Genomic DNA, 26,038 nt, shown 5'->3' with positions numbered 1-26,038 from the left:
TTATACATTTGTTGGTGATGCCAATTCCTTCTATAGTGCTCGTGGTGTTTCCTTCTTTTGACATCCCTTAATGCATTTCTCGGTGAGGCCAATTCCTTCTTCTCTCTCATCTTTGTCATCTACTGTTATCTCAATTCTATGCCTTCTCAGCTCCATCGTTGCATACATTACTAGTTGGTAGGTGTCAACTTGACATTGAGTAGTTGCTCTTGAAAGCAAGTTCCTTTATCGTTGATATTACTGGTGGCTACATGATTATCTTGGGATTCTAGAGTACAACCATAAAGAGCACTTTTGGTATCTTTCAAAGGAAGCTCTCATCCTCTCTCAGCCTTAGAGAGCACTTTTGGTGGGAGGTGGTGTCTTTCAAAGGCAACTCTCATTCTCTCTCTTGCGCAGATGGCTAGGGCACTTTTTATGCTCTTTAAGAGAGGTTTTTCCCCTTGGCCTTCTCAGTTCATTCAATTTTTTGGTCCTTGCCTATGTGGCACATTGTATAGGGTTTATCAGACGTTGCCTATGGGCATGCTTTGTACTTCATTGCCCTCAGAATTGGCACCATTTGGTTGTTCTAAGGGGTTTTTCAAATAATAGGTACGAGAGAGAGAGAGAGAGAGAGAGAGAGAGAGAGAGAGAGAGAGAGAGAGGAACTTTTGACGTTGTGAGAACAATCCCAGGAGACCTCAAAGGTCTGGTCTGTAAGAAGATGAAAACTTTAAAGGTCGTGAGAACAATCCCAAGAGACTGACTCTATCCAAGTATCGAACTCAAGACGTTGCTGAAGAGAGAGTCGGGACAGAAACTACTGAAAAACTTTATGTTGGGTTGACTCGTAGATCTGGGTCTCACTTTCCTCACTTTCCTGGACGTCATTGGATCCCACTACATGCAGACTATGGCGTTTTCATCACTCAGAGTTTGTCTCGTAGCTCTGCTGCTAGCAGCATTTTGTATAATACACCTCACCATAGCTACTGGTGAAGATGAGCTAGACGACCTCGATCTACTGGAGCTAGACTTGGAGGACCCCGACCCCTCAGCCTCTTCATCATCCTCTGTGGTGAGCTTGGCTCAGCAAAAGAAAGCTCTCGTACAGCTTACAGATTACACAGCCCCGTCCTTCCTGGCTTCTAACCAGCATGTTCTCTTGTTGGGTTACGCTTCATGGTGCACAAGAAGTGCCGAGCTCATGCCCGAATTTGCTGCGGCTGCCATCCTTCTGCAGGAGTCTGGCATTCCTGTTTCCTTTGCAAAGCTTGATGCGGTTGCAAGCCAGCGGATTGCTACTCTTTACAACATCAAAGGTTTCCCTACGGTTTTGTTCTTTGCCAATGGTTCAGACGAGCGCTATACTGGTGGCTTTACAAGGTACATTACCATATTTTCTGATTAGGAATGAGCAAACCAATCTAAATCTAGTATTTCACTGTGTAGTAAGAATTTTGTTGAGGGATAGGAGGGGAAGAGGAGGTGCTGTATATACAGGTTGCATCTACAGGCGTGTGTAAATTAAAATCCATGGATCTGTCTATGTATGCATGTTGCATCTACAGGTGTGTCTGTGAATTAACTTGGTTGGTTTCAATAAACTCCATGGATCTGTCTACTATACCTACAGCCCCTCCCACCTGATACTCGGAGTGAGCTGGGGGACAATCTCCTCCAAGGTAGCAAAAGTCATACAGTTGCAGGTGAGCATACTCTAAAAGTGTGGTTCAAACTGCTCAGTTTCCAAACGTTGTAGTGGTCTCATCCAACTTTGCCGCAGGGACGCCGCGTCAAAGTGCTCCTCTCGTGGTGGCGTAGGTATCTCCAAAGCAATCAGTAGCTAGTCGCATCCAAGGCACATAGGGTAATTTTCAGCCTGCTGTTTGCTCCTAAAACAACCAGTGAGGGCTGAAAATTCTGTCGCACAACAAATTTCAGCATGCTCGTGCATAGAGGCAAGGTGCCAGTATGTCGCAGGAGGAGTGTGAGACGTGCTGCCTTAACTTTGTGAGTGGTAGAGACCTCCATGCAAAAAACCCAATACCCAAAGAAAAAAAAGTGCAAGGGCTGCTAGGGAAATGGCAGAAAATGCCAGCGGTTGAGAGATCTGGGAAGATTGCAGCAACTCCTGCCAAAAATGCTAGGGAAAGAGTTCAATATCGGAGAACACCTCTGCTGCCAAGTGCGTTCCCTAACACGGCTGAAAATGTAGGACGACTCGGAGTTCGAGGGGTCAGAAAATGAAAATGCTAGGGGGAATCCGCAAAAGTCTCATACCATGTGAGTGCCTGGGTCCGGAAGCGCGTCACACGTGTGTGTGTGTGTGTGTGTGAGAGAGAGAGAGAGAGAGAGAGAGAGAGAGAGAGAGAGAGAGAGAGAGAGAGAGAGAGAGAGAGAGAGAGAGAGAGAGAGAGATGAAAATGAAATGTTATATTAACGTCTTCAAAAGGCCAAAGTGACCTATGAGACCAGAAAGTTACAATGTGGTGGATCTGATACAAAGTCAGAGTAACAAGATGACAAAATAAAATACTATGGAATCCTAAACTGCTAAGTGTGAACTAAGCAGCTAGCTGGGATAGCTAGATCACAAGAGATCCAGCATCGGTCGCTGGCGGATCCCATCAATCTCCTCCATGGTCAGTAGTCTGACCGGGCGTCGTGCGTGTTGGGCCAAAGTGATTCGAATCCTCTGATGCAGCCTCTGTCGATGCTGTGTAGTCCTCCGCAATCGTGGGCGTCTAGATCTCCCAGCTCGGTCGCTTGGTCGATCAATGTGCCTCTGGTGTGAGGCGACGAGCTCTGCTGTGGTAGTAGCTCCTTCGGGTGTCCAGTGGTAGCTCTAAAGAAGTCTGTGATCTGTCTCTGAGACTGGCTAGCCTCTCCTCTCATCAAGCTCTCTTTGTGTCCACGCAGCTCGAGCAAAAACAGACCTAGGCATATCTGATCCTCGTACCACATGACTCTGGAGAGTGGTCCAAAGCACTCTCTGAACAAGCAATGGAAGCGGCCTCGTACCTCGTAGTAGATGGGGCAGTGGCATGTGTAGTCCAACTTTGTCTCAGGCTCGATGTCACACAGGGGGCATATCCTGGCCTCTGCTGGTACTGCGCTGTATCTCCCAGTCTCGATCCGTAGCTGGGCACGAAGACGGCTTTCTACAGAGAGCATCTTCTCCAACTTATGGAGGACGGTTTTGTGACGAGGCCCAGATACATGGACACCCACTTGTCTCATGGGATACGATGTGCTATTGGCCAGATACGCACAAGCTCCTGTGCTAGCTGTATTCATGTCCTCCTGGTGTCTAGCTGAGTCAGGTCCTGGCGGATGAGCCTGGTGATCTCGGACTGTGTAAGAGTCAGAGGGTGCATCCAGTGAGTACTAGAAGGAAGGCAATCTGTCTATGCTGAACCCATGCGCTTGAAACCATGATGTCATCTCCCCATACCAACATGCTATATCTCCCTGCATGGCTAACTATCGAGAGGACTCAAGTGCAAGGCGGGCATATCTGTCTCTGGGAAGTTCCCACATGCGGTGTATGAAGGAGACGGATCTGGTGAGCGCCTTAACCACTAGTGGGGGGGGCAGCTAGCTCTGCCCGGACAATAGCACGTGATATTGAAGCCTTAGCTCTAATGAGCCGCAAGATCATAGAGACCATAGGCTTCTCCATGTCCCCCCATCCATCAGTGCGGCCTGTCCTCCCGTGATGATCCAATGACGGTCCCCAAATCTCAGCTCCATAAAGCAATGCAGAAGCCACCAAAGTGTCAAAGAGCCAGAGCTTCGTCCGAGGCTCCTGAAACTGAACTTGTGAACACATCCTTTCCAATCTACCCAATGCTGCATGGGCTGTGGTCAATCTAGTCTTTGCTGCCCTCAATGAAAACACTGGCCCACTAAAAACCACTCCAAGGTAAGTGTAAGCATCTGTATACTCCACTGTCTCCTGGCCGTATGTGAATGCGGGCGCTGACCTCCTGATCCAGTGTGGGGTGGTATTAAATACCATGACCTTGGTTTTACCAAGGTTGACGGACAAACCACTTTCCTGGGCAAACCTATGCAAAGCATCCAAGTGACGTTGCATCCCCTTCGGAGAGTCGGAGATCAACACAAAATTATCAGCATATAACAATAGTGTAATCCATGTCCCTGCCAGCTGTGCACCTCTATCACCATCTCTCTCAATGTAGTGAGAAACCTCATCCACATACCTACCAAATAGAGTAGGAGAGAGCAGGCAACCCTGCTTCACCCCAATAGTTGAGTGAACCGGTGTGGATAGACTCTCTGAGGCCCATACATGCCCCACTACTGACCTGAGTAATGCCATGACCCCCCAAATGAGCTCTGTGGGTACTCCCATCTGCTGTAACCTGCACATCAATCTAGCTCTGGGTACTGTCAAATGCTTTGAGGAAATCCACAAAGCTACAATAGATCTGTCTCCCATGTGATTAGCCCTCCTCAATAATGGCTATGAGTGTCAAGATATGGTCAAGAGTAGAAAAACCCCTCCTGAACCCTGCTTGCCCGGCTGCACGTATCCCCTCCCTCTCTGCCCATCTACTCAGCTGCTGCTCAAGAATAGATGTGTACAACCGTGCCAATGTGTGTCCAATCATGATAGTGCGATAATTCCCAAGCTCCATAGGGTCTCCCGACTTGAAGATAGGTACAATAGTAGATAGGCTCCAAGTATCAGGCAAGCCCTCACACATGGCACGGTTAAACATAATTGCTAGAAGCTCTGCTAGTAGATCTCTGGCATGCGTGAAATGCTCAGCCACTAAGCCATCATGATCATATGCTCTCCCAGTCCTCATCCTGTCAATGGCCTTCCTCACCATCTCAGCGGTGAAAAAAGCACATGTGTGGGCATGGATCGGGGGGGTCGGGAAGGGGGGGCTGCTCAGGAACTGTGTACAGAGATGATGCGTACTGGCCCCAGGCCTCTATAGAAGTGATGGCCGGGGGGGGGGGGGGGGGGGGGTGCTCATGAAAGAGCCGCCATGCCTCACGTGAGTCCTGACTCAAGAATAGCTAGTATAGATCTTGCTCTAGGCGAGCCAAAAATGCCCTCTTCTTCCGTCACACCAGGCTTCGGAAGTCAATCTGTGACTGTCTGTGAGTGATGTCCCCCAAAAGCACCTCCCTCTGAAGTCTAGCTCTAGTGTCCCGACACTGCTCATCATACCAACTGTTCTGGGGTATGCTCCGCGAACGACGTCTCTGCTCAGGCTGGGTATGTGGGTATGCCTCTACTGCTGCATCATGTAGTGTCTGTGTCAGTATAGTAGTAAGCTTCTCCAGAGGTCACCCTGGCTCCTCCGTGCACAAACGTCTGTAGATCCCATCTATGTATACAAAGTTCGTCTCCTGCGTGAAGGTGTAGCGAGTAGGGGCTGCTGCCCATGGCCTGTGTGCTACACTAAACTGAAAAGAGATAGTCAACGACACAAGAGCACGATCCACTGCCACACCAACAGGTCTGGGTCCAACCGTGAGATCCTGGATACTAGAGATGAGGCTCGGCTGTGCCATGACATAATCCACTGTGCTGGCTCCATGTCTGTGTGGAAAGCATGTAAAACCCCCCGCAGCGGGAAATCTCTGTAGGCCATTCAAGATGGCCAATCCATGTGCAGTCCCCATGTCTATCAAGTGTCGTCCATACTCAGTGTGTTCCCCATCCTGTGATAGTTTGGATAGGCCCGTCTCTGCAACATCCAGCTCTCTCAGCATCTCCTGTGAAGTATCATAAAATATTGTCTGATGATGGGTAGTCCTAGAATTGAAATCCCCTAGAATGATGATGTCATTATCTCTAGAGAACTCCCATAAGTCATCATCCAAAATAGAAAAGGGATTGTCCTCTGGGTGGTGCATAAACTGACGTACTCGAGGTATGCAGCAAGTAGCAATGTAAAGATATCTGCCCGTCTCTGCTCTTAATCTCACCCACATGTACCTAGCTTGCTCATCCCTTCGGGCTATATGTATCAATGGCTGCAACTCCTCCTTGAACAACACTGCCACTCCTCCTGAGCCCCGCCCTCTGTGCTCTGATTGTGTCTCCTGTCTACAGGCCGTCTCCCATCTATATCCACTAATGTGAGGCATAGATTGCCCAGGGACCTGATGTGTCTCAGAGTAGAAGACGATGTCTCTTCCCGTAAAACTATCCTCAAAAGCACCCACATCAAGGCCAGGTGGCAACTTTGAGTGTGGTCCCATAGGTCTCGCACCGTCATGTGGAGCGCCGCTCTACAATCACCACCCGACCATCTCTGTAGAAGGCCGTCTTTCCCTTCTCCCTTGCCGCTTGAATCTCTGGCATTACCTCTCTCATATGCGCAAGCTGTGTGAGAGTGAGGTCATCTCCAAGGAATATGCCCGTTTTCTTTAGTGTAGGACGCCTCTTCAAGAAGTCCTTCTTTGCCTCCATGGATGGGAAACGGATGATTAAAGCTCTCTTTTAAAGCCTCCCCATTTCCTTGTGTCTTCTTCCCTACCCTCCATGCCTTCGTATGAGTAGCCTCACTACCCATCATGCGGAGAAGTTCTGCGACTTCCCCTTCCACATCATCTCGGTCTTTTAGACCGGTTACTCTTATATGCAAAGCTCTAGTTTTCCTTCATTGCTCTTCTTCTAGAGTCATGTTAATGATTGTAGGAGTGGGGACATATGTGGTTTCTTTCCCTTTCCATTTCTTAGCGACTTCTATCCATTTCTTGGCCTCATCCACCTTCTTCTGTGTCTTCGTGATCACATCCATCCACGAAGACGTCTTTACCACATTCTGTTTCTCCTCCTCTTTGATCATCCGTACCTGCTCCTTGATGACCTTGATTTCCTCTATCACTGAGGGCTGGAATTCCCCTTCCTCTAGTCCACTGCTTGCTCTATCAGCAAGCTCTCGCTTGAGGGCTGAGACCTCTTCTTTAAGTGCTTTTGAATCCGCCTTCAGTGCTTGTAGCTCTGCGTGCAAGTCCTCTTTCTCCTTCTTCCATTGCGCACCTTCGTTGAGAAACATTTGAAGAAGGTTGGCCTTCTCTTTCCACCATCCCTCCGTACTGCTTTCCATTCTTTCATCTCCCTTTCCATTTGTGTTATCCGCTTGTTTGTAAGCACAAAGGTTGCCTTCGTATGGGGCTTACACATTGGCGAAACGCTCATGACCTTTATCAAAAACACAGTCTGCACTTCTGCAAGAGAGGCCAACCCACTATATGCACATTACGCATACATCCATGTCCCGCATAATGCATACATATGTTTTCCTCATATCAATCATACATTTTTCTGATTTTCTGATTTTCCTTTTCTGCTAATTTCTGTCAATGCTGTTCTGTAATTCCCTGCAGGTCTGCAACTCGTGAGAGTTCTGGGTCTGAGCTCTGAATTGCGTTCAAAGTCAGGCTGAGGCAGGTGTAGGTGCTCACGCTGCTGTGTTTGAGGGTTCGTGCACCAGGCTGGGACAAGTGCTGGTGCTCGTGTTGCTGTGTTTTAGGGTTCGCGTAGGCTGGGGCAGGCAGCAAAAGCAGTAGCGCACAGACAACAACAGCCTGTCAACAACAGCAGCCAGCAGCCCGTCAGCAACAGCAGCAGTTCGTCAATAACAGCAGCAGCCCGTCAACAATAGCAGCCCCCCGTTAGAGAGAGAGAGAGAGAGAGAGAGAGAGAGAGAGAGAGAGAGAGAGAGAGAGATGAAATGAAATGTTATATTAACGAAAGGCCAAAATGACCTATGAGACCAATCTGTTACAAAATAGTGAATCTGATACCATGTTTGGGTACAAAAAGACTAGAACAAAAATACTACTACTACTAGAATCCATCCTCATTTGCACTCTCGATGTTGAGAGAGTATGGCTCGAATCCTCTGCAGTAGTCTCCGTCGATGCTGTGTAGCCCCTCTCCTCAATCGTGGCCGTATGGATCTCCGTAGCTCCAGTGCTCGGCCAATGAGAGTGCCGGTAGTGGTCGAATGAGTGTGGGCCAAGCTTTGCAGTGATGGATGCTCCTCTGGTTGTCCCATATCTAGTGTGAAGAAATCTGTAATCTGTCTCTGGGACTGTCTCTCTCTAGCTCTCCCAAGTAAAGTGTCTCTATATCTGTGTAACTCAAGTAGATATAGCCCAAGACATCTCTGATCCTCATAACTCATGACCCTAGAGAAAGGACCGAAACCCTCTCTGAATAAGCAGTGGAAACGGCCCCGAATCTCATAGTACACTGTGCAATGACATATGTAATGTAGCTTTGTCCCTGGCTCTAGCTGGCATAAGCGGCATATCTTGCTGTCTGTTGGTATCCCTCTGAATCTACTAGTCTCAATCTCCAGTTGATGTGAAGATGTGCGTATCTGACCAATGGCACACCGCAAACCATGAGACATATGTGTATCCATGTAGCTGGGTCGAATCACAAACCCATCTCCCGTGAGGTGGCGAAGGTGCTCTCTATAGAAAGCCATCTTCGTGCCCAACTCCTGTGGTGGCTCTATCCATGTCCTCCTGGTATCTAGCTGGATCAAGTCCTGACGAATGAGTCTAGTAATCTCCACCCGTGTAAGAGACATCGAGGGTGTCTGAAGAGAGTACTGGAAAGGGGGGCAGCTTGAGAGAGAGAGAGAGAGAGAGAGAGAGAGAGAGAGAGAGAGAGAGAGAGAGAGAGAGAGAGAGAGAGAGAGAGAGAGAGAGAGAGAGAGAGAGAGAGCTCTGCTAGCACAAAACCACGAGTGATACCTTACTCACTCTGTGCACATATATGGTGAAGTAGGTGTTTAAACTTCATATGGCAATCGCCCAACAAAAGTATATGTGGGGAAAACCTAAAAACGTGATAAAGATGAGTAGAAATGGGAAGTCCCGCCTGGGGTCCGAAAACAAAGGGATGAATCCGCTCAGAAGGTTCAAGCTATGTATTCCACCTGCAATGTAGTGGGTGGCCAGCCCTAGAAGATCACTAGCCATATACAAGAATGCCAAAAACAGTGTCGTAGCGGGGGATGAAACTCTAGCAGGGGCCACATATCTGCCCGATAAGGAGAACAGGTACAAGGATATAGACCACATCCAACCATCTCCAACAATACATCCATATGAGAAGACCATGCAAATTCAATGCAATATGTCCAACATTATTATTGTCTGAATATAGATGTTTTCATACTCTTTGTGACAAAGATACAAAGTCTGTGGATGTGGTTTTTAGTAGTCATTGTTAAATATCTTGCTTATGCATGAGTACCCTGTGGCTGGCACACTTTAACCCTCAGCTTTAGTGAAGGATTAGTTGGCAAGGACTTCCTCATCATTCCTTTTGCTTGTTGGAAATGCTGTGTGAGTGCTTGGTGGCTGGATTTGTCTGTTGTATCATTGCATTGTAACAAATTGCCTACAAAAGTCCAAATTTTCATATTTTTTTTCTTCTAGGTATGTGTTGGGGTTTTGGGTGCAACAACCTTATTTTTCTTGTTGCCTTTTTGAATAGGCATGAAATTGTTGTCTGGGTCAAAAAGCACATTGGAATGCCAGCCACGACAATTTTTTCAGCACAGGAGGCTGATGAGGTTTTGAAGAGAGACGCGACAACTGTGATTGGGTTCTTCAAGCAATTTTCGGTACAATGACATTTTGAACCCATTTTCATTCTGAAGAGAAGATTAAATTGGTTATGTCCAAGAGGCAGCTGGATTTTTTCTGTTGCGCTCTTTGTAGGGGCCAGAATACGAGGCTTTTATCCGTGTGGCAATGAAAGAGGATGAGACAGAGTTTATTCAAGTTGACAACATGGACTTGGCTAAGCTTTTGAATCTAGGAGCTCAAATACAAGCACCTTTTCTCAGCATCATCAAGAATGAGCCTGAAACCTATGTTTCTTTTGGTGAGAATCTCATCTAGAAATTGCCTTTTATCGTGCTGCCAAGATAAGATACTAGTTAAGTTGAAAACTCAGGTAGCCTCTACCGGTAAATGTCAGATTACTATCATTTTTAAGTGGATAAATGTCTTTCTTTTCAAACCCTGCATTGTTAAAGTCAGTTGTCAGAATCACAAGCACTCTTTTAGCCATTCCCTATAAGGTCTTTATGAGGATGTTATACTGCGGGTTTGTGTTTCTTAAAGTAGACGACAACAGTGCATTTTATCTCAATGCATGCAGAGGACTCATTTGATGAGAACAGCATTGGCTGGTTTGTGGAGAGCAACAAGCGCCCTCTTGTTACCATTGTCAATCGCCAAAATCACATGAAGCTGTATGCAAGTCCTATCAAGCTTCAGGTAATTTGTTATGACTTTTGTGCTGGCTAATGCCCACCCTGAGTACTTCAAATCTTTGTCTGCCCATGTTTATAGAAATCTATGTCCTCTCTCAAGTGCTCTGATTTTCAACCGTGCAATATTGCATTAACATTTTGTATCGGTTTTGTTGCCTCCAAAGACCTGAATAGAACTTGTCATCCCTGTAGAATGGCAAGACCCTTGAAAGTACACCTAACATGTCTTTGCTAGAGCTACATATTCTTTGTGTCAGTCACATGCTCTCCATATAGAGAAAAAGGGGATCACTAGAAAGAATCAGCAGGTAAGGTAAGTAGACATAACATTTGACCCATTTAATGGGCGCTCCCTTCCTTGGAGGATGCATGAACTCATCTTCTCTAGAGCTATATCCTTCGTAGCAATCTCGCGTGAGTATCTCCTCACATTGAGAAAATCAGATGATGAAAAAGAGAACTTGTGGTAAGGGTAAGTTCAAATCTGATTCGACCTTCATTATGAACTTGCTCTTTCATTAGAAGTGCAAGTTGTTAGCAGATCACTAAGAAACAGAACCAAAGAACATTCTATTTTTTTGTCACAAGTACAGTAAGATGACACTTAAAGAAGCAGGCTTGCAACACTATCAGATGTCTTTGTGTCTTCTCCTTGTAAGGCCAAATTGTTTGCAGCCTAGTGTTCACAGCTTCAAGTCCGTTAAGGTGAAAGAAACAAAGACAAGAAGTTGTGTGGACCTTGAGCGCCTCAAAAATACTCTTGGCTGTGTTGGTCAAGGTAGCCCTTTGATGGCAAGTCTTAACCCTTTTCAACATGTTAGACAAAAGGTGTTATGATGGGTTTTAGGGTTAAGGTTTTGACCATTGTGTCCTTCTGTCAGTCAGAGACTCTCTCTCTCTCTCTCTCTCTCTCTCTCTCTCTCTCTCTCTCTCTCACTATATTGAGAGAGATGGTGATAGAGGTGCACAACTGGCAGGCACATGGATTCCACTATTGTTAGATGCTGATGATATTGTGTTGATCTCCGACTCTCCAGAGGGGATGCAACGTCACTTGGATGCTCTGCATAGGTTTGCCCATGAAAGTGGTTTTTCTGTCAACCTTGGTAAAACCAAGGTCGTGGTGTTTAATACCACCCCACAGTGGATCAGGAGGTCAGCACCTGCATTCACAGACGATGAGGAGACGGTGGAGTATATAGATGCTTACACTTACCTCGGAGTGGTCTTTGGTGGACCAGCATTTTCATTGAGGAGAGTAGCAGAGACCAGAGCCCATGCGGCATTGGGTAGATTGGAGAGGATGTGTTCACAGGTTCAGTTTCAAGAGCCTCGGACGAAGCTTTGGCTCTTTGACACTTTGGTGGCCTTTGCATTGCTCTATGGAAGCTGAGATATGGGGACCTTCATTGGATCATCACGGGAGGTCGGGTTGTACTGATGGATGGGGGGACATGGAGAAGCCTCTGGTATCTATGATCTCGCGGCTCATTAGAGCCAAGGCTTTAGTACCATGTGACATTATACGAGCAGAGCTAGCTGCCCCCCCCCTAGTGGTTGAGGCGCTCACCGGATCAGTCTCCTTCATACACCGCATATGGGAACTTCCTAGGGATAGATATGCTCGCCTTGCACTTGAGTCCTCGCGACAGTTAGCCATGCAGGGAGACACAGCATGCTGGTATGGGGAGATGACATCATGGTTTTAGGCACATGGGTTCAACATAGACAATTTTCCCCCCTTCCCGTACTCATTGGATGCACCCTCTCTGACTCTTACACATTCCGAGACCACGAGGCTCATCTGCCAGGACCTGACTCAGCTAGTCACCAAGAGAACATGGATACAGCCAACACAGAAGATGGGCACAAGATGGCCTTCTACAGAGAGCATCTTCTCCAGCTTACGGAGGACGGTTTTGTGACGAGACCCATATACATGGATACCCACTTGTCTCATGGGATACGATGTGCTATTGGCTAGATACGCACATCTTCACACTAGCTGCGGTTTGAGTCTGGGAGATACAGTGGAGTACCAACAGAGCCAGGATATGCCCTTGTGCCACATAGAGCCTGAAATAGAGTTGCACTACACATGCCACTGCCCAGTCTACTATGAGATACGAGGCCGCTTTCATTGCTTGTTCAGAGAGGGTTTTGGACTACTCTCCAGAGTCATGGGGTACGAGGACCAGAGATGCTGGGTTTGTTTTTGCTTGAGCTACGCAGACATAGAGAGAGCTTGATGAGAGGAGAGGCTAGCCAGTCTTAGAGATAGATCACAGACTTCTTTAGAGCAGACATTGGACACTCGGAGGAGCTACCACCGCAACAGAGCCCACACTCGCCTTGCACTAGAGGCACGCTGATCGATCGAGCGACTGAGCTGGGGAGATCCAGACGCCCACGATTGCGAAGGACGACAGAGTATCGGCAGAGGTTACATCAGAGGATTCAAATCACATTTTTTCCGACATGCACGATGCCCGGTCAGAATACTGACCATGGAGGAGATTGATGAGATCCGCCAACGGCCGATGTTGGATCTGCTGTGATTTAGCTAGCTGGGGCTAGGTGCTTGGTTTCACCTCTAGCAGCTTTAGGATTCCATAGTATGAGATTCACTATATTTTGTACCCTGACATTGTATCAGATTCTTAAAGATTGTACTGGTTTGGTCTCATAGGTCATTTTGGCCTTTTGAAGACGTTTAATATAACATTTCATTTCATTTCATCTCTCTCTCTCTCTCTCTCTCTCTCTCTCTCTCTCTCTCTCTCTCTCAAGGCGGGCATGCCAAATTGTAGTTACAATCGTCTTATGCAATGCTCGACTTTTTCTCTTTGGATTCACTCTTCCCTCTCGAGAGAATATTGGTTTTCTCTAAACGCGACCTTCTCTTTGTAGATTGTTTCCTCTTTAAGACATTTTTCTAATTCCTTGTAGATTCCCTCTAGAATTTACTGTTTTCCTCTCCCTAATATGTTTGGAAAGTTTCTCTCTCCAAAAGAGAACTAATATTTACTCCCTAGATTTTGAAACCGTTTTCCCTCTCTCTCTCTTGCTTTTTGGACGCTTTTTGGACACAAAAAGCGTTTGCTTTCTGCTTTTACCCAAGAAGCACTTGCTTTTAGCTTTTCTCGCTTTTGTGCTTTGGTTTTCAAATTCTATTTTTGCTTTCAAGAAGAAGTGAGTGTGCAGGATAGAGCCTATCTAAGGGCTCTTAGAGGAGATACTTGACACACAAAATCATAGGTGCAGATGTAGAAGACAGAGCACGTGTGACTCACAATGAGGTGAACTTTGTATTAACATCTTTTGAGCAATTACTTATATGGGGCGTTGACGGTCGCATTTCACGGCCACCGACCTAGATCCACACCATCATCTTCTTTCACTTTCTTGTTTAATTCACTTTATTTAACGTTGTGCAGTACTAGTCATTCCAATGCTGCAAATTTTAGTGTCAATGATTGTTGATCGATCCAAGTACTAAAACAATATCCAACTATGAGTGGTTACAATAGCATTAATCTTCAGCACTTTCCTTGCTCTCTGCAAGTGGAAGTTCGATTTTATCAGTGTTCTACTACAGAGAAGAACTAAAATTTGTAGAATTTTTAAACTTCCACTCAAAAGGTTCAAGATGGAATAAGAGGATGAGCGAAAGCGAAGAAATTAAATAATTTGAGTAAGAAGACGCTGTTTCCTACTTGCACATGATACAAGAGGATGAAAAAAATAGTGAAAAGACAGTTTGACAACAATTTGATAAGTTTGACTAACAATGTGACCGTGTGTTGAGCACCGGTATTGTTCTACGTGGTTAAATTTGTGCAAACATGGAGAATCATCTAGGTGTCAATGTTATCGCAATACTTGCTTGTTTTTACACTTAAAAGGCATAAAAATTTATGCTTTTTTCTGTTCTAGTGTGGTGTGGGTGTGTGGGAGCATTGATTGGTACCTAGTTCTACACCCACTATTGGGGAATGATGATGTTAGTGGGGATGTCATAGTATTTAGTCAATCCTAGGCATGATGGAGCTGATGTTTATATTTACTTGTGGGTGACTACCATGAGTCTATACCTTGCACTTTCCTTTAAGGTTGAAGCTGGGCTTATCCTGGATTCATCTAGGCATAATTTTAAGTCGTATGGCGGACATGCAGACTTCATATTGTGAAGTTTTCGTCCGAGTTATGACCAATTGATACTATGCTGATTCTTTCTATCTTTGTGCGTATGCCCTATCAACCACCTGATTTTTTCCTATTTAATGCTTCTATTAGTGTTAGGCTTCATTATGGCTGAGTCTGCCTTGCATCTCTAGAGTTATGACAGAAACTCAATATGCAGATCTTTGTATTGATGTATGCTTGTGTGTGTGTGTGTGTGGTGCCGGTATGTGGGAGAATATATTAATACCTAGTTCTACACCCACTATTGGGCACTGATGACGTTAGTGGAGATGTAGTATTTAGTCAATACTATGCATGATTGAGCTGATGGTTATGTTGTCTTGTGGGTGACTACCATGAGTCTATACCCCGCACTTTCCTTTAAGAATCTGGGCTTATCTGTGATTCATCTAGGTATATGTTCTTCTAGTTTCTCAATAATCTCTAAAAGTCTATCGATTAAGAATGCTATAGTAGGCAAAGATGATCTAGTCATTGGGAAAACACTTTGACACAAATGGGTTTCAAATCCAATCATCTTGAAAAAATCAGGCTTACAGCAGCTTATCATGTTGGTGATTTATTGAGTGTTGTGAGGCTATTATTTCTCTATTCTATGTCCTACAAAGAAGGGATATTTCTCTATTCTATGTCCTACAAAGAAGGGACCCGAGTCAAGTTTTGATGGACATAGCATGAGGTTTCTAAAGACGAATTTTTCTATGTATGTGATGTATTATCAGTTCTAGATTTGGCATAGAGGTGACAAGCCTCTCTTTTAAAGACCATTTTTTGATAACAAGGGAGTCACTTTGAAATCCCAGACTGATAGAGAGTCATGCAAATTCTACTCGTTTGCATGTCTTGAAGTTTTGAGTTGTCGAGATAAAATTTCAGAAAAGTACCTTTTTTGGAGATTACCTATTCTTAATAATAAGGAGAGAAGTTTTCGATTGATCATTTTCTGGAAGATGTGCTTATTTACAACCTAAGATTCTATAAGACTTTCAGTACAAAGAAAGTCTACAAGAAGGGTTTTGGTTAAGTTCTAGAAGTATATGTATTCGGGTAACTCCAAGGTCTGCACCCTTGCATGTATTCTGAGATTTCATCAATGTGTAGATCCCGAAGAGGGTCGGAGAGAGTGGGCATCCTTGCTTCACACCAATGGTGCTAGTAATAGGGTCTGATAAGCCTCCCAGGCATTGTACTCTCTCCATCATCTGCTCGCATAAAGCATATATAACCTAGGTCATTTCAGTTTGTAAAGGTACACCCAAGCTTTGGAGGCGCTGAAAGAGTCTCTCACGCGGAACTGTATCAAATACTTGTGGTAGTCCACAAATCAACACTGTAGTCTCTTTTTCCGTGCGTTTGTGCCATCAATGAGGCAGCGCAAAATGAAGATGTGATCTATAGTAGAGAAGGCTCGTTTGAAACCTGTCTGGCCGAGGACTCTGAGTCCCTCCCTCTCTGCATATGAGTTGAGCTTTGCCTCAAGTATTGATCCATAGAATGTAATCATTAATGTGCAGCTAAAGTGATTTATGGTGATAACTAAAGATGAGTGCCAATGCGTACTCAAGGTTTCTTTTACTTCACGAGCGATATGTGCAATAGACTAGAGAGAGGAGAGACACTGTGAGTGAAGGTTCTGTGAGTGATAGAGAGAGAGGGATAGAGAGAGAGAGAGAGAAGACCAAGTCCAGATGGGGTCCCAAATCCCCCTCCCAAGGGCCTTCCTCTTGATTGCTAGAGAGGTATTTGCTTTAGATTGTACAAATGTCGATACAATGAATGTGGATGCTGATGGGATCTTGCGGTAGATGCTTGGATCTGTGATGCTAAGGCTGAAAACTGAAAATGCTAATGATGAGGCTTGAATCTACGATTGATAGGGATGTTGGCGATGATGATGGTTAAAGCGCTTGCTAAATCTGCTCCTCAGAGCGGCGATGGGCTGATGGCTGAAAAATGTTGAAGGCGGAGATGGAAAAACGCTAGGCTGTACGTGTGTTGGTGGATACTGGTACTTCGACTCTTCGGGTACTGGAATGATTGGAGACTCGAGAGGTGACCCCAAGGTCACCTACATAGGCAAAAGAGGCTGGGTGGAGCAGTATCAGCTAGAGCCCCACGATTTTTAAAAAGGAATGCTAGATGTCAATTATTAATAAATTATTAAACCTATTAATACAGAAGCTTCGTATGCAGTTATTACCTTGGCTTGGTACTAATGATTCTATATGGGAACACTCCAATGCCTACACCTAGCAGATACTGGTTGTGCTCATGTGCAATCAAAGGGTATGCAACTATGCTAAAGTGCTTCGACATGCACGTCTTGCTTACACGCTCACAAGGGTGCCATAACACTTCCTAGGCTATCCTAAACCCTAGAAATAGGAGTTAGCTTATCCACATGCACATAGAGTTTGGCTATGGTGTGGCCAATCATGATGGTCTTGTAGTTTCCTAGGTCCAGGGTGTCGCTAGAGTAGAGAGAGAGAGAGAGAGAGAGAGAGAGAGAGAGAGAGAGAGAGAGAGAGAGAGAAGAAGAAGAGAATTTTAACGTCGTAGGAAACTATCTCAAGAGACCTTGAAGGTCTTTCTGACAAGGAGAGTTGAACTCAAGACTTGTTATGAGAGAGAGAGAGAGAGAGAGAGAGAGAGAGAGAGAGAGAGAATGCATTTGGACCCTCAAGATTAGCCTTAGCATATGTTTTTTCATGTGGATGATAGCACACACATGATTACTTGTTGGCATTTGGCTACAGTTCACTGGTCATGATCCGACTTGTTAGAGATGCACTTTAGAGCTTGAGTCATTGAGGCATTGTTTCTCGGTTTGTCCATATGCACAACTAGTGTGGATGGCAATTTTTTGTTCGTTGATTAGAGTGGGCATCCATGATGGGCTAATGATGAGGGGGGCAGTTGCATGGCTTTTGTAATTTCTAGTGTCACACACCTTTTTGTCAGGGCTTGCCGATATATCCAATGTTTATGCTTCCTTCCTTAGGAGGATATAGATCGGGCAATTCTGCAGATGATCCTAGATGATTTCTACGAGCTGTACACAGTTTTCATTACGATATGCAGCATCAGCCTTTGGACCATGTGGAAGGCTCGATGTGCTCATAGTCCTCCCCTACATCCATTGTTTTGACAGCCATTTGGATTGAGCTGCTGCATATTCTTCGTCGTTCATTGGATACTTAAGTTGGCTCCTCGAGGGGAGCAGTGTAGATGTGACTTTCTTCACACATGGGCGAGACTGTCAGTTCTTTTCAATCAGGTTCATGCCCAAAGTACATGGCACCACTTCATTTTACACTCATCATACAGACCACTTTGACGTTTACATAGCCTATGCTTTGCTGTAGCTTGTCGACGGACACAATAGGGTTGGATGTGTCACGTGACATTAGGTATGTAAGTCTAACCTACATGCTTATCACATAATACATCATGTCAAAGCGTATGGGGAGGGGTACAATTATACGTGGGCTAATGAGGTGCACAATGGAGAAGTATACAATAATGATCATCCCATGAACTCTCTCATGGGTCTTTGTAGTATGGCCTCAATATTCTCCACAGTTAGTTCTCAGGGGAGGGGGGTGCTTGATGTCGCTTAATGATGCTCCGTAACCTTCGATGTAGACCTCGTCTACGATGTGAAGATCCTCATGGCCAAGTTGGATGGCTCAATCAAGAAGGATGCCCCAATGAGGGTGTGACTGGCTAACCTGTGGTGGGCCATCTCGAGTAGTCCCAGTGTAAAATTAGTGATCTGCCTCTGCATGGATCCTCTATTTGTAGGTCCTCTGCTCCTAAGGGTAGTCTCTCTGAGTCTACGGATCTCCATCAAGAAGAGATCTAGGCACCTTTGATCATAGTAATTCATGATGCGAGATGAGGGGCCAAAGCTCTCTTTGAATAAGCAATGAAAACGCTTGCCAATCGCATAGTATGCTGTGCATTGGCAGATAAAATGCTTCTTTGTCTCTGGCTCTCTTTGGCAAACCTGGCATAATCTCTCCTTGAGGGTATATCTTTGTATCGGCTAGTCTCTATCTTCAGCTGGTGAGATGAGGTGCGTAGCTGACCAATGACACATCTAATGCCATGAGATATGTGGTTTTCCATATGCGTGGGGTGTGAGATAAACCCATCCAAGGTAGGATCCGTACGGTACGGTACAAAACTATACGGATCCGTATTGTACAACCATTTTTTTGTTGGGGAAAAAACCACAGCGGGTCTGCAAAATTGAGTTCGCCCATCAATTTTTTGTGTGCAAATTGGCAAATCATGATCAATGTGAACTTACAAGTTCTCTACAGTAACTAGTTTGTTGTGAAACTGCAAATTTTAGGTTGTGTATATTTGAGTTGTATCTGTTCTTGTCACTTCAATGTTGATTCATTGAATGTCGAGCAAGGAGTCGCGACTTGCTTCTGGTATTTGTATGAAACCTTTCCCTTGGTTTGTAGAATAGTGAACTAACATGCTTGAAGTGATACTTGTGAAATTTTTATCAAGTATGGACCGTATTGTAGGTTTTTGGCTTTTAGAAAAAAAAAACATACGAATTTTACGTACCTAACAACTCTATCCATTCGGTACTACGTACAAGACGTACCGAATACGTACCGTACCTTATGTACCTTACCACCTTGAACCCATCATCTGTCGTGCGGAGAAGACGGTCTCAATAAAAAGCCATCTTCATCCCCAACTCATGTGATGGAGACAGCCAAGTCCTCCGAGTATCTAGCTGAATGAGGTCATGTCTGATAATCTTGCTAATCTCTGAATGTGTGAGGGTGAGGGATGGTGCATCCAGGGAATACTGAAAAGGGGGCAGCCTATCCATACTAAATCCATGTAGCTCAAACCAAGTCGATGTCTACGCAAACCGACATGAAGTATCACCCTCACTCGCCTGCTGTTGCGATGGCTTGAACGCCAATTGTGCATATCTGTTGCGTGGTAGCTCCCATGTGCTATGAATGAAAGATGCTGATCTAGCAAGTGCCTCCACTACAATCGGTGGTGCACTCATCTCAGCTTTGATAATCTCATGTGGCAATGAGGCTAAGCCCATATCTGCACTCCATAAAGCATGGGAGAAGTGACCAAAGTACAACTTGGTGCGTGGCTCCTGAAACTGCACTTGTGAACATATCCTCTCTAGTCCTCCTAATGCCCCCCTCTTCAATCTCGCCTCTGTAGCACCTCTCATAGAGAAAGTAGGTCCACTGAATTCCACACCAAGATATGTATAAGAGTTTATATACTCCAGTATCTCTTGTCCATATGTACCAAATAGGTGCTTATCTCTTGATCCACTGCGTTGTAGTATTGAATACCATCACCTTGGTTTTCCCAAGGTTGATAGAGAGCCCACTATCATGTGCATAAGCATTCAACACATCTAGTGTCAGGTGCAACGGAAGTGTTTAAAAGGATTTAGCTCGGATCGAGTACTCCGCACAAACACAAGGTTACTTTACTTCACTTGAAAAGAGAAACTGAACTGAACACAATAAAGGAGAGAGAGGCAGAGAGAGAGAGAGAGAGAGAGAGAGAGAGAGAGAGAGAGAGAGAGAGAGACGACACTGCATGTCGGGTCCCAACCACCCTCAAGGGCCCCCTTGCTCTGTTGCGAGAGCAAGTACTTGATTTGTTTACTTGCACAAATGCTGTTACAATGAACTTAAATGCTGAGATGCTGATGGGTACTTGCTAAGAATGCTTGGTACTGCTAAGACGCTGAAGGGTACTTGCTGTAGATACTTGGTACTGTTGAGGTGCTAATGGGTACTGCTAGAGATGCTTGTACTGCGAGGCTATGGGCTGAATGCTGAAAACAGTAAAGGTTTTGACGGAGATCTACAACTTTGCTTGGCGATGAAGGCTGAAATCTTCATGCTGAAAGCGCTGGTTTTCTGGCTGATCTTACTGAATCTTCATGCTGAAAAATGCTGGGTGAAGAGGCCACAAACGCGGAGGTGCTGATGATGGTGAGGTTTTGATGATGACAAAACGCTGAAGGGCTGACTGGCTGGCTGAAAACGCTAGGTGCTTGGAGGTACTGGTCCTTTTGCTTCTTCTGCTTCCTAGCAAACCTCATGGCTTGCATAAATACCATAAAAAAGCTGGGTTGAGCAGTCATTACAGAGCCTCCACGATTTGCAATACAATGTCAAATGTCACTGATGAATAAAATGACTTAAGGGGCGGCTCACATGTGACTTAAGAGATGGTTCACATGCCTATATGCCGATTGAATGTACTGTGCAAGAGAGGGTATGCAACTATGACCTGCCTGGGCATGCACATCCTGCTAGAGGCTCACAAAGTGCCAGGCTAGATCCTAAGCTAGACTAAGATTGATGCTAGACTGTAGCAGAAGCTTGTCCACGTGGCGCAAGTGAAGTGCAAACATAACGAGATGTGCTAGGAGGGAAGTAACATATGGTAATGTAGAGGGCTCTGCCCTCCTCCGCTCTAACCCTGACCCACATATAGCAGACACTCTCATCTCTACGAACCACTTGGATGATAGGGTGTATCTCCTCCCTAAATACTACTACTACTACTCTTGATCCTTTGCTAGTGTGCTCATCATGAGCGACCTGTCTACATGTGCACTCCCATTTGTATCCAATCTCTCTCGGGAGTGTAGTCTCTAGGCTCTAATCAAAGTTACTTGGAATGCGGAACGGGGGAACGACCGAGGCATCCGAACAGAGAGCGACGCGGAAGGGGAGGCATAAAAAACACCCAAATAGTGCAATGTTTGCTCTATGTGTTTGAATACAAGTAGTATTAAGGTCCTGTGACCCTAATACTCACACAAAACTCGATTTGAAGACCGTTCAACCTTACTATGACTTGATTACATTGTGTGGTGATGCGCGGTCATAGTACATACACAAAAGGCACAATGCACATACACAAAAACACATGCAATTACAAATTAAAGCTCTCAAAGAATTGCAAGAGTAGAAGTTAAAAGACGACTTGGAAGTTGAGGCATAACATTGAGTCAAATTTAGTTCTCCATTAATTTTGGCTAACAAGGCCGCCAAGGTGCTACAAGAAAGATAAAACTCAAAAGACGTAAGAGCTTAGAGGCTACAACTTGTGCATTGCCACTTGTGAAGGTAAGGGGTGAAGGGGGGTGCATTTTATAAGGAGGAGCTCAGCTAAAAAAGGTCCAATGTCCAAAATTTATGCCTGTTTATGATTGTTGGCTAGAAATTTGTCCGTTGAACAGAGTTTGTCCGTCCGGTTAGTTCCTCAAGCATTGCCGACCGCTCTAGTCCGTTCCGAGGATGCCGTTCGTGTTTGGCCAGGCTGTCCAGAACGTCTTGACGTTTAGAGACGGTCCAGCTTTTGCTCCATCCTCAGAACGCGGTTCAGACGTCCATCCCTCTACATACCCGTTCCTCGGTAAATCTGGCTCTTATGCGTCTCTGAATAGAAAATGATGTCCCTCCCTGTGAAGGAATCCTTGAAGGCTCCAACGTCTAATTGTAGCAAGCCGTTGCAATTCCATACGGCAAGCTTTAGGTTGGTTCCATAGGTTGTGCACCGTCATGCGGTGCGTTCCTTAAGTACTATTACTTTGCAAGAGGTTATCTTGAAACATCAAGATTTTTTTAAGTCTTTTGGTTTCAAGTGCTAGCCTAAATTACCATTTTTGTATACCGTTTGGAAGTTCCACAAAAATCCTATAAAACCTAAATTTATAGTTGCTTCTTATAACAGCTCTCTGACAGAGGTTTCCAAATTGCTTAATTATTGTTTCAAAGCCATTTTACCTAACGTAAATGAACTTTGGAAAAACCTGCTAAAGGAGGAAGGAGAGGTACCTATTGATTCTATGTGATTTGTTTTATAAAGTTTTTGAACTCTTCAAGAAGCATTAAGGAGAAATCTTCTCCTTTATGTCTCCAAACTTTTGACATTACAACACTATATACAAAGCTAAATTTGGAGGACCTTAATTTCAGAGTCAAGTCTCTTATTTCAAAAGTTTTCGCATACAAGCTTGAGAAGGATAGGTATAATGCATTGCTAGTAGAAAAGTCAGCCTTGAACTTTGACTTCTTATGGTTAAAAAGTAGGCGTAGACAAAGGAAGAAAGAGATTCACCAAGATTATAGATGACATTGACATCATATCTTGGTTTTGGATAATTCTTATATAACTATCGGTGACTCTCTTTTCAAGCAAACATTTGGTTTTCCTATGGGCTCCATGGTCAATAGTTTGACGGGGCGTCGTCAGCGTAACCGCGAAACGTGTTTCAGCAGGCCTGAAACGCGAAACGGGTGAAACGGCCGAAACGTTTCACCTTTAGGGTGAAACACCTGGAGTGAAACGACAAAAAAAAAAATCCCTTTAGAGAATTTGGGCATTGAAACGTTATCCATTTATGATGTATATGCTATTTCAAGGTTAACATAGCATGTGTCTCTACTCATTGCACTGTGAACACCTATTTTGTCTATACATAACTCTATCTATACACAAAATTGGCGTTTCGGTCAGACGTTTCAGTGAGGCCTTAGCCTAGGGTGAAACGTTTCGGGGTGAAATGCCACGTTTTGGGGTGAAACGTTTCGGGGTTGAAACATTTCGCGGTTACGCTGGGCTGCGTTGTGCATGTCGAACCAAAGCGATCTGAATCCTATGATGCAGCCTCCGTCGATGTTGTGTAGTCCTCCGTAATCGTGTGTGTCTTGATCTTCCTAGCTCGGTCGCTCGATCGATCAACGTGCCTTGTGTGAGGAGAATGTGAGCTTTGCTGTGGTAGTTGCACCTCTGGCTGCCCAGTGTCCACTCTAAAGAAGTGTGTGATCCGTCTCTGAGACTGGCTAGCCTCTCCTCTCATCAGGCTCTCTCTGTGTATGCACAGCTCAAGCAAAAACAGACCCAGACATCTCTGGTCCTCATACCCTATGACTCTAGAGAGTGGTCCAAAGCCCTCTTTGAACAGATAGTGAAAGCGGCCTTGTATCTCATAGTAAACTGGGCAGTGTCATGTGTAGTGCAACTCTGTCTTAGGCTCCATGTGACATAGGGGACATGTCCTGGCCTTTGCTGGTACTCCATTGTATCTACTAGTCTCTATCCGAAGCTGGTGTGAAGATGTGCGTATCCGGCCAATAGCACATCGTATCGCATGAGAGAGAAGAAGAAGAAGAAGAAGAAGAGAGTTTTAACGTCGTAGGAAACTATTCCAAGAGACCTTAAAGATCTAGCTGACGAGGAGTTGAACTCAAGACCTGTTATTCAAGAGGGAAATGGCATAACCAATCTACCACACTTGGGTGATAGAAAGGTTATACCATTTTCCTCTTTTTAGTAGCACTCACACACACACACCCACACACACACCCGAGGAGAAGAGAGTTTTAACGTCGTAGGAAACTATCCCAAGAGACCTTAAAGATCTAGCCAACGAGGAGTTGAACTCAAGACCTCTTATTCAAGAGGAAAATGGCATAACCAATCTACCACACTTGGGTGATAGAAAGGTTGTACCATTTTCCTCTTTTTATTAGCGCGCGCGCGCACACACACACGAGAGAGAGAGAGAGAGAGAGAGAGAGAGAGAGAGAGAGAGAGAGAGAGAGAGAGAGAGAGAGAGAGAGAGAGAGAGAGAGAGAAATGAAATGAAATGTTATATTAACGTCTTCAAAAGGCCAGAATGATCTATGAGACCAAACTGATACAAAGTGGTGAATCTGTTACAATGTCTGGGTACCTTAGTACTAAAGGACTAGGTGTGAAAAGTGTGAAAGTGAATGTGAAAAACTAAATACAAAGTATTAAATAAACTTCTTAGGAGCATTCTGGGTGTCTGGCTAGAATGCTTTTAATCCTTTGTTGTAGTCTCCTCCGGTGAAGTGTGCTTCTGCCTCTTGGTCTTGGTCGTCTCGATTTCCTAAGCTCAATCGCTCTGTCAATTAGGGTGCCTTTGGTATGAATGTGGGTACTCCTTTGTGTTGGCTGCTGGCCTCCTGCTTCCCCTTCCACTCCTGCTTCACTCGATCCGAAGAAATCTGTGATCTGCCTCTGAGGCTGTAGTGCTCTTTGTCTTCTCATTAGATTATCCCTATGCCCATGTAGTTCCAATAGGTACAAGCCTAAGCATCTTTGATCTTGGTATTGCATGATTTTATCCAGAGGTCCAAAGCCTTCTTTAAAGAGGCAGTGAAAACGCCCACGTATCTCGTAGTATACTGTGCAGTGGCATATGTAGTGTAATTCTGTCTCTGGCTCCATTCCGCATAACTTGCAAATTCTGCTTTCAGGTGGGATTCCCCTAAATCTGCCAAATTCAATTTCCAACTGGTGTGAGGATGTACGAATCTGACCAATAGCACATCTCAAACCATGAGACAGGTGGGTATCCATGTAACTCGGGCGAATCACAAATCCATCTTCAGATAGTTGTAGGAAGTTTTCTTTGTAGTCGGCCATCTTCGTGCCCAGTTCTTGTGTAGGGTCTACCCATGTCCTCTTAGTATCCAACTGTATAAGATCCTGTCGGATGATTTTATTAATCTCCGTTCGTGTAATTGCAAGTGATGGAGCCTCAAGTGAGTATTGGAAGGGGGGTAATCTTGCCACACACAGAGAGAGAGAGAGAGAGAGAGAGAGAGAGAGAGAGAGAGAGAGAGAGAGAGAGAGAGAGAGAGAGAGAGAGAGAGAGAGAGAGAGAGAGATGAAATGAAATGAAATGATATATTAACGTCTTCAAAAGGCCAAAATGACCTATGAGACCATCAAATACAAAGTGGTGAATCTAATACATTGTCTCAAGTACAAGTACAAAAAGTACTGAAAGTAAAAATGAAAACTGAAATGAAGTGTGAAATGTGAGATGTGAAAATGTAGAATAGGCCCTCAATGACAATCTGGGTGTCGTGCTAGAATGCCTCTGATCCTCTGCTGGAGTCTCCGTCGATGTAGTGCGCTCCTGTGTCTCGGTCGTGGTCGTCTCGATCTCCCGAGCTCAATCGCCCTGTCAATGAGGGTGCCTCTGGTATGAATGCGGGTACAACCCTGTGCTGGTGGTTGGTCTCTTGGCTCCCTCGATCCAAAGAAATTTGTGATCTGTCTCTGCGACTGTCGTACTCCATGTCTCCCCAAAAGACTGTCTCTATGTCGGTGTAGCTCAAGTAGATATAAGCCAAGGCATCTCTGGTCCTGATACCTCATGACTCTATCTAGGGGTCCAAAACCCTCCTTGAATAAGCAATGGAAGCGCCCTCGTATCTCATAATACACAGTGCAGTGGCATATGTAGTGTAGCTCTGTCTCTGGCTCTCTACCGCATAGTTGACATATCCTAGCCTCTGGTGGTATCCCTCTGAATCTACCCGTCTCAATCTCCAGCTGGTGTGAGGATGTGCGAATCTGACCAATAGCACATCGCAGACCATGAGATAAATGAGTGTCCATGTAGTTCGGACGAGTCACAAACCCATCCTTGAAAGTTGGAGAAGGTGCTCATGGAAGAGACTCCAGGCCTCACCTGA

General features: G+C 45.0%; 2 protein-coding genes across 2 annotated transcripts in view; one reads left to right on the top strand and one right to left on the bottom strand.

The window, feature by feature from the left end:
* Nucleotides 1-832: 832 nt before the first annotated feature.
* The window catches only part of LOC147437939 (protein disulfide isomerase-like 1-5), a 40,119-nt gene continuing 14,913 nt past the window's right edge, over nt 833-26,038 (top strand). Inside the window, exons 1-4 of the mRNA XM_086487334.1 lie at nt 833-1,368; nt 9,497-9,626; nt 9,724-9,889; nt 10,169-10,287. Of these exons, the coding sequence (XP_086343460.1) occupies nt 887-1,368; nt 9,497-9,626; nt 9,724-9,889; nt 10,169-10,287 (897 nt within the window). The 5' untranslated portion in view covers nt 833-886. The remainder of the gene's footprint in view (nt 1,369-9,496; nt 9,627-9,723; nt 9,890-10,168; nt 10,288-26,038) is intronic.
* Nucleotides 7,370-9,489, bottom strand: LOC147437940 (uncharacterized). Its single transcript, XM_086487335.1, has one exon. The coding sequence runs from the start codon at nt 8,580-8,582 to the stop codon at nt 7,842-7,844; it is 741 nt and encodes a 246-aa protein (XP_086343461.1). The 5' UTR covers nt 8,583-9,489; the 3' UTR covers nt 7,370-7,841.

The sequence above is a fragment of the Adiantum capillus-veneris genome, chromosome 17, assembly GCF_014529385.1.
Source record: "Adiantum capillus-veneris isolate H3 chromosome 17, ASM1452938v2, whole genome shotgun sequence".
NCBI classification, from domain to species: domain Eukaryota; kingdom Viridiplantae; phylum Streptophyta; class Polypodiopsida; order Polypodiales; family Pteridaceae; genus Adiantum; species Adiantum capillus-veneris.
The sequence above is the reverse complement of the archived record's forward strand: the minus strand, read 5'-3'. Positions and strand labels throughout refer to the sequence as shown.

Excerpts from the sequence above, each read along its gene's own strand:
- LOC147437940 (XM_086487335.1), bottom strand. The coding sequence starts at position 8,582 with ATGTCTCTTACACGGGTGGAGATTACTAGACTCATTCGTCAGGACTTG.